At 38.1% G+C, this 8,765-nt stretch overlaps 1 protein-coding gene across 1 annotated transcript; it reads left to right on the top strand.

Annotated features, from left to right (window-relative positions):
• Positions 1–1,333: 1,333 nt before the first annotated feature.
• On the top strand, positions 1,334–7,974 carry MRPL12 (mitochondrial ribosomal protein L12). Its single transcript, XM_058174183.1, has 5 exons — positions 1,334–1,500; positions 2,603–2,789; positions 2,978–3,052; positions 6,015–6,149; positions 7,371–7,974. The coding sequence occupies exons 1-5, from the start codon at positions 1,349–1,351 to the stop codon at positions 7,485–7,487; spliced, it is 666 nt and encodes a 221-aa protein (XP_058030166.1). The 5' UTR covers positions 1,334–1,348; the 3' UTR covers positions 7,488–7,974.
• The last annotated feature ends 791 nt before the right edge of the window (positions 7,975–8,765 follow it).

The following is an 8,765-nucleotide window of genomic DNA, read 5'->3' as shown; positions in this document are numbered from 1 at the left end:
CATCTTATGGTCTAAAAATAGGTCAATCTAAAAAGAGTAATTCCACGATCAATTTTTGAGGGGAATAATAGAATTCCTAAAATACACCTAGAAAGTTTTTTATAATTCAGTGGTACATAGTACTTCTGTGATAGAACTTGTGTTTTGAATGCTACCATTACTTTATGAGGAAGTCAATAAAAAGGGTTCCTTCAGCCAATTCCTGACAACTTCATGTGATTCTTCTTGACAGTAATATAGAAGTGGTTTGTCATTGCCTTTCTCAACTTTCCAGTTTAGCCTACAGCTTTAATCCACCAAAGTACAAACCAGGTCCAATCTTAGTTTTTTTTCCAAAGTCAGGGTTAGCTCACTGCTGTTGCAATAAAGAATCATTAGAAAGAAAACTTTCTGCTATGGAAAATAATTAGTTTTTTAACTGTTGTTTAATGCTGTAATGGACAGTGGCAATTAGTGCAATATTCTTACAAATCCCAACATCTAAGTACACCCAAGAACAGGCTATGCAATAAGGCAAAACTAATATTTACTTTTGTACCATATTGGTGGTAATTAGATGATAAAATTTATAGAACAACGTCTGGAGAAGACAGATTGGGCTTCATGCTGTGATTTTTTTTTCCTGGTCTTCACCCAAAAAGCATTTTGTGAATGAAACAAAACCCTCTCTACATAACTTTTTTATCGCTGTGTGCCAACAAGTATAATACACTAATTCAAATGCAGTGTGTTTCCTGAAATAAACCTTTGTTCCAAAGAAGACTGTGAAATTGACTTGGGGAAAAAACTGCTATAAGATGAATCGCAGGCAAACTGTGCCCACTTTCTCAAGATACTGTGACTGGTTTACTGCTAAACAAATCAAATATAATAGAAATAAAATTCCCATCTACTTCACTATCTTGTGTCTCATTTGTTGACTTCTCTGCCTCGGGAAAAAATTTAAATTAGTCCTCCATTCCGGAGCTGTTGAGGGTCATGTATATGTAAATTAATGTAAATTATAGCCTTCCAGCCTGTAAACCCTTCGCGGAGCCTCACTCGTCCGCCCGCGCACTCAAACCCTAGCTTGGACTTCTTTTTTCCGCTTAAGCCTCCGAATATTTAGTTGCAAATATTACTTGGTTTCACTTTGTTCGCCGAGCGTCGCAAGGTCAGCTGGGTAACGAACTTTGTCTCTGTGGAAAACGGGCTTCCGGTTCCCGTAGTTATCATTTCTAACATGGTACGCTAGATGGGCTTTGAATCGTCACATCCGCTTACCATCGAGACGCAAGGTTGTGTAACGCTCTGTACATCATGGAGAGTCGAACTCGGCGGAGATTGGATGTTTCGTTTAACCACAGAGATGGTCGGAGAGAGCGTCCCCGGCGCCCTTTGCGGTGTGCACGCTGCAGAAAGAGGGGACCGCGGTATTTTCTTCCTGCCGCCTTTTGCAGCCACCGATATGGCCATGTTTCCCGCGGCCCGACTCGGTACCGCTCTCCGACTGTTACTGCGGTACGTAGGCCTAGGCGACCGATGCCGCAAACGAAGGGGAAGCGGATGGGGGCGAACTAGAGGCCTGAACGCCCAAATAAAGGTCATACCGCCTGCCTCGCTTCCGCAGACGGAGCCCTTGCTTGGGGGTGCGCGTATAATTGCAGGGGGGCAGCGGAAATTTCTTTGGCTGTCTCTAAACCAGAGATCTCCAACCGTGGCAACTTCGCAACTTTAAGCTTGGAGGACTTCAACTCCCAGCTTTGCTGGCTGGGGAATTCTGGGTGTTGAAGTCCTCCAGGCTTAAAGTTGCCAAGGTTGGAGAGCCCTGCTCTAAACAAGTCTTCAGCCCCCTCGATGTGTGGAGGGAGAATTTACTTTTTGATAAGTCTTGAAGCATCCCTGAAAGGTCAGCTCTGTTACCCCAGCTTGCTAAGGGGGAAGAACTTGATGGTGGGTGGACTCCTGTAAGCTGGGGTGAGATCTGAACCAGAAACTTCGTAGAGAATAGGTGTGGCCAGGTAATATCCATAAATAGGTTCTAATAGATCAATCAATGCTTGTTGCTATTGTTGCAAAAAATACTGCAGGCCTATTTTTTCTGACCAATCTCTTATCATGAATAAAAAATGCACATTTAAAATAAATTTACCCACATTAATCCCTAATTATTAAAAACAGTCTCCTTACTTTGTCATGTTGAAGCATGCTAGCAGAGCAGACTACGTTTTGTAAAAAAAAATGCAAAATTGAAAAATTTGACCTATGCTACAGTATATTATAATTTATCTTTTGGTTGACTGTTTTAAACTACTTGAACTGCACCTTTTGTGGTCTGAAACCTAGTCTTTATAAAGCTCCTACCATGTAATATTTCAATCTATTGAAAATAGCCATTATTTCTGAAACTGGACTATTTCCAAAATGAAATTTGTCAAAGTTTGCTAATAAAATGGCTGGGGAAGATTTTTCTTTCGTTTCAGTAGCATATGCAGCAATTCATACTGTTGTTCTCTCCTGGCCATCTTGGTTGGTGTTGCCTTGTTATTCCTCCTTTTTCATTTGCATGTACCTGTGTATTGGGAAATGTGAATTGTAACTTTTTTTCTCTGATTTTCTACAGGCAGCATCGATCACAAGCTTGTGCTATTCGGATGCTGAAGACTACATGTTCAAAGTGTAGTGAAGTTTTAGCAAGCCCGCGTATGGATGATGCTCCAAAAGAATATTCACCCAAGATTCAGCAGCTAGTTCAGGACATTGCTAACCTGACTCTCCTGGAGATCTCTGACCTCAATGAGTTGCTAAAGGTATCATTTTTACATTGGAAACTGGGTGATTAATAGATCAAAGATTAAAAAGTTGCAGTAGATGCTTCCTGTTGTTTGTAGCTTCTTTTTCCTTATAGAGTTGGAGTGTGGTACTGTGGGTTATAATCCCTACTTCGGTATTACAAGTGATGTAAAAGATGATAAAAAGGTGTTTTCTATGTTTACAGAAAACTCTCAAGATCCAAGATATTGGACTTATGCCAATGGCCGGGATGATGCCAGCAACACAGGTGGCAGCACCGGTAAGCTATCAGCCTTATAACTTGCCATTTACCTGAATCAAATGGTAATTGCTTTTGGACAAGGGTCTGAATGTACCTGGTCAACAAATACACATTGTTCTTGAAGAGGTGGTTATGAAACTTGCAAGCATGAAGATGAAAGATGCAGACAGACTGCTTTCTTTATTTGGTATTTAAAAGAGCTGCTGCCAGGGTATAATGAAAATAATAGCACAGTTAATATTTGTAATGATATGCGAATTGTAATAAACTGCTAAACGATTGGCAGTATAGAATGGGACAAAAAGATTTATAAAGGATGTTCACGAATTAAAGTTAGCTACTTCTCTATTGAATTATAGTTTTAGTTAGCTGGATACTTTTCAGTCCTGAGGGTGATCCTAAGTTAAGCGGGTAACAGACATATTTATTATAATGGACTCAGCAGCCATTTTTTCAGCTGTCCCTTTTAGATATTACTATGTCTCTATTGCTCACTTAATAGTTTCCTACATATTCTTGTATATCGTGATTTTCTATTAAAGTTAAGCTTTGCATCATTAAATATGGAATAAATATCTTTGTAGTGCCCCAATTATTCTGAGATTTGCTTCCTGACTAAAAGATTGTATAGATTTGAGTGAGTCAAATGAAAATATTTCTAAAGCTTTAAGAAATTCATCTCAAACTTATGTTTTCCAAATGGTTGCTTAATTTTACTCCAAAGAGTTCCCAAAACAATCTCCTTATAGCAGTTCTGGAAATCTGCCAGATTCAGTGGGATATCTGTAGTAATTGTGGATAGATGCCTCCATTCTCCCCGCTGCCTCATATCACCCTTCTCAAGGTTGCTGTCCGATCTTCTCTCCATTTACCAAACAAAAATGCACCATCAGCACTTCTTTTATTTTTTCTTTCACATTTTGAAAATATTTGGACTTTTACTGGAATGGGATGGTGATAAAAATTTAAAAACATGAAGATGCAGTAAAATTTTGGCAAATATTAATCTATCCATGAATATTAAACCTGGATAAAACTATGGATTACAATGTCTGCAGCAGACTTAGCATATGTAAGAAGGAGCACACACTAGTTCCTGAATGAAATAATTCATTAGCAATTTTGGGAAATATTTTTACCAGCTCCATAGAGAAGAAAGAAAGAAAAATGGTCCTTAAAGTAAGGGGATTTTTCTAGAGAAAATAGCATGCAGGACATCAACTTCTCAAAAAGGAAAATATATGTTTGGAATGTCTAGGTTAAGAAGTTAAGAAAATAAGCTTTTTCAAGGATGAAGTTTTCTTATTCTATTCCCTTTCTTTCGTGACTTGACTCCCGAAAAGAAATCAATGAGTTTACTCTGTTGGGAAAAGATCTTACTTCTTGCTAGTCAGAATTCATTTTTTAACTCTTCTTGTGATTATTCCAATTGTGAGTTGTCATTTATGATTAAATTTAGGTAATTTGATTACTGATCAGGTAAACAAAAAACCAGTGTGAGATTTATTTCTTAATGTGGATGGGCAAATACGTTTTATTAGGTTTATCAGTGAAATGTATATATCAAAGTTCTGGAGGAATGAGAAAAGGAACAGAAATAATAAAGATTTGCATTACTTGTTTAAAATATCATTCCCGCTTAGAAATTCAGAGGAATATCCTTGATATGCTGTGAGAGAGCATTTGATTATAATAAGTCACAGAAGAATAAACAGTATTGTTGTTGTCAATACATTCAAAAGTAAAAAAAAAAGAATCAGTATGTTAGTTGCTATGTGAAAAAGGCAAAATGCTAACAGGTAACTAAGAAAAGATGATGGTTAGCACTTATGGACCAGTTAGTCTGAATACAATACCAGTATTTGGGAAGATATACTTTATTGGATAATATCTTTGATAGTGTAATGGCATGTAGGGATGACCTTTGGGGATATGTACTTTCAAACTTGGAAGATTGATGTTAGATTGCAAGATTGTCCAGATAGGAAGCATGAACTAATTGTACCGTAAGTATAAGGTTACATTGACTAGAAGAAGAGAGACAGTTTGATACAGTGGTAATGTAACAGGCTAGAAACCTGGAGACTGTGAGTTCTAATCTTACCTTAGACGTGAACTCAGTTGGGTGACCTTAAACCAGTCACTTTTCTCAGCCCTGGGAAGAAAGCAAGAAGGAAGGTAGGAACAAGGCAAACTAGTCCTAAAAATCTTGCTTTAAAAAATGCAGATTAATCTAGGCAGTTGACAGGAGTCAAAAGACACCAAATACACACACACACACACACACACACACACACACACACACACACACACACGAATCTTACAAATCTGAAGGTAGATCTCACCCAATCACCTTTAGAGGCCAAAAAACTAGACATTATTTCTTCTGAGATATTTGCCATCTCCACATTTGTTCTGCAGGTGAACCTCTCTTAGTCAACTGTCCCCTTGGTTGTGGCTCTTTCCTGTTTCCCAAGGTTATTCTCATATACCATATATATAATTGACATATACTATACGTCAGTTATTTTTATTAAATAAGTTGGGTGAAGAACTGAAAACAATGCTTAATACATTTTCAGATTATACAAAATTGGGGCAGATAGCAAACACCCTAGAAGACATAAATAAAAATGTCCCCTTTTGATTCTATGACTATTAAGAAGAGATTATTGGATTTAGTCTAGTACTATGTTTTCTGTAATGGAAAGCTAAAAAAATTCTAAGAAGTCCCCATGTAGAATATGAAAATAGTAACCATCCATTTCCTATTGGTGCCTTTAGTTCCATTGTCAGTTTATAAAAGCAAACAACACTGTTATAGTTCAGTGCTAGCTTTTGGCCCTCTCCCCCATCTAAATAAACCAAATGAAGCGCCTAAATAGTTTGATCCTTCCTCTACTGCTGTCTCTTTGGAGACAAAGGGGCAGGCACTACTTACTAATTGTCAATTTGTTTCTCTTTCCTCTTCATCGACTAGGCAGAAGAAGAAGAAGAGGTTGAAAAAGTAGAAAAGATCAATTTTACAGTGCGATTGACTGGATTTAAAGCTGAAGACAAGGTGAAAGTTATCAAGGAACTAAAGAACCACGTGGAAAATATAAACCTTGTCCAGGTAAAATGATTCTTTCCTATACTTGTTTGGATTATACTATTGAGGGGGAATATCTCTTTACTTGAAATGCTTGCGGAATACCCAGATGCTTAGAATTATGTGAGCAACAGTTCCCTGTATAGTAACTGTTCATTTAATAGAAATATATATGCTGCTTTTTGGAGTCTAAGGGGCCTTAAAGTGTTTTGCACTAATAATACAATTTCACTAAAACAGTTAGGAAAATAAACAAAATGGTGATCAGCAAAGATAACATTGGATGGAAATATGCTTATTACCTGCTTAAAAACATCAATGAAGGACTGAGTTATACATCTTGGAAGCAGGTTCCACAGCTAAGTGCTGACACTAAAAATGCCATATCTTATGCTACTGATTCCCTTGATGATATAAACTAGTGGAAACTTTACTGATTACAGTTAATTTCTTAGCAAGATCTTGCAGGCAGACACTCTCCTTCAGATACTGTGGTCCCGAAAGATATAAAGCTTTATAGATAGAAATCAACATCTTACATTGTGCCTGAGAATGAATAAGAAGCTAATCCCAAGAAACAGAATTAGTATAATATGGTCCATAAGAGGGATAATTTAAAACATGTTACTTCCCTTAACTGCCTTAGTTCATTTCTAAACTTGATTTCCATAGAACTATTATAATTTTTTGATGTTGCCAGTTGGGAGCAGAAAGGGTAAGATTTGATGGAGAGTTTAAAAAAAAAAGACGATGTGGAATGAGTAAAAGTAAAATTAGGATCCTTAGATATAGTGGCAATTAGTGTGACACGGTCTGTCATGAATCATGCAACTCAGTGGCATCTCTTGAGAAAGCAGGGCTAAAAAAAAAAGGCAGGTTGGCAGAAAGGTCACAGCAACGCGAACCCACAGCCCTTGGGTGTGAATGTATACAAAAGCACTAGACTTGCATTTCAACATCACTTTCCCCTTCTTGCCTTTTGACCTTGCGCCTCCACCCTTCCTCTGTGCAAATGAAGCTCCAAAGAAAATTTCCTCAAATCTTTTGAATTCTGTTTACTAAATCGTTGAACCATAATTTAGGAAATGTTTCTTTGGAAAGATTTAGGGGCTGCGTTGTCTCCTCAAATTCAGGAAGTACCGTAAGTAGAAAGTATATAGAGATCAAGACTAGTATTAGCTGTGGTTTCTCTTGAATGTTGTGCTATCCTTTTCATTTTCTGACTAGAGCATTTCTGTCTTGCAGGCAAAGAAGTTGGTGGAATCTCTTCCTCAAGATATCAAAGTAAATGTTCGTAAAGAAGAAGCAGAAAAGGTTAAAGCGGCTCTAGAGGCAGTTGGAGGCACAGTAGTTGTGGATTAAAGAATCTGCCTACCTGCCAAAGGACTTAAAGCAGAGCGGACGAAGTACCCTCTGACTTGTGTCAGCCACTCCTGCTGACTGGTGGTGGAGTACTGTGCGGTTCCAGGAAAGTTGCTCTGCCCCATTTTTTTCTGCTGTGCAGTTTTCCATGGGGATGGCTCAGTGTGTAACAATTCTTTGGCACACCTTGCAGTCTGCTATGTGGTTAAAAACCTGTATTCATAACGAATATATGTGATGGATAACAACTGTAAAATCTGTGTGATGATCCTTTCTTGCATGTTATTGGATTTCCACCCCCCATCCAGCAGGTTTCTCAAGTGTGTGTGGGTAAATCTGTCCCTTAGTGTCAGATTTAATCATTTGTGGGAGGAGATGGGTGGGATCTTTGTAGGTTTTGGGTCATACTCTAACGTCATCTTTCCAATAGAAGGTGTAAGTGAAATTGATTCTCTTTTAATAAAGAAGGACAGCCAGCTTGGAAATGTTAGCTTTTCCTGTTGTGACTTACTAGATGTAGTAGGGAAATTTCTTCTTTTTTTTCCTCCTTGAAACATTTCTAAATCTGAACAGGTTAAACTTAGGTAGGTACAATGCATTCTGCCAAGTTCCTTTGTGTATCCAATATCAGGGTAGATGGCTAGACCCCCACCTTAGCCCCCTGATTGATGTCTGTTCTCTTCTGTGGGTGGTCCTTTTCCTCTCCCCTGCCCTTAGTCCCTTTTGCTATGATTTATATCAGCACAGCCTACAAGTCTCTTTTCCTTGGCACTTGCGATATTGGTAGTTTGCTGAATCTTGGCTCCTGTTTGAAGGTTTAATATAAGCCATTGTTCAGGTCAAAATGAATATTCTTAGTTTGTTTGAGATCGTTCACTCAATGGTACAAGATGTGGTTTTAATCCAATGTCCACGTTGTCGCACTTTCATTTAAAGCCAAGCTAAAGTGAACCCTTGGCAGGCAAGAGATTGCCTAAAGGCAGCTTTTAAGGCACACTGCTGAGACTGATAGTTGGAATGCTGCTTTTGCAGTTTTAACTTTTCTCCAGCAACTGAGAATTCATAGAGGAGATTTAAAGTGTGCAAATTTATGTGAGGCTTTAAAGACAGGACAAATTTGAGACTTCTTTCTCTTACTATCATTTTTTCATGCTTTTCTCGAAGATAGCTTGGCAGTGGCTGATTTTTAAGAGCTGGGAAACAGGTTTTACTGACCAATAAATTTATTGGGCATTTTCTACTATATTAATGCAATAAAGTGCCAAATATTGCACCTCC

This window comes from Ahaetulla prasina, chromosome 2 (genome assembly GCF_028640845.1).
Source record: "Ahaetulla prasina isolate Xishuangbanna chromosome 2, ASM2864084v1, whole genome shotgun sequence".
Taxonomy (NCBI): Eukaryota; Metazoa; Chordata; class Lepidosauria; order Squamata; family Colubridae; genus Ahaetulla; species Ahaetulla prasina.
This window is presented reverse-complemented; position numbering and strand designations above follow the sequence as displayed.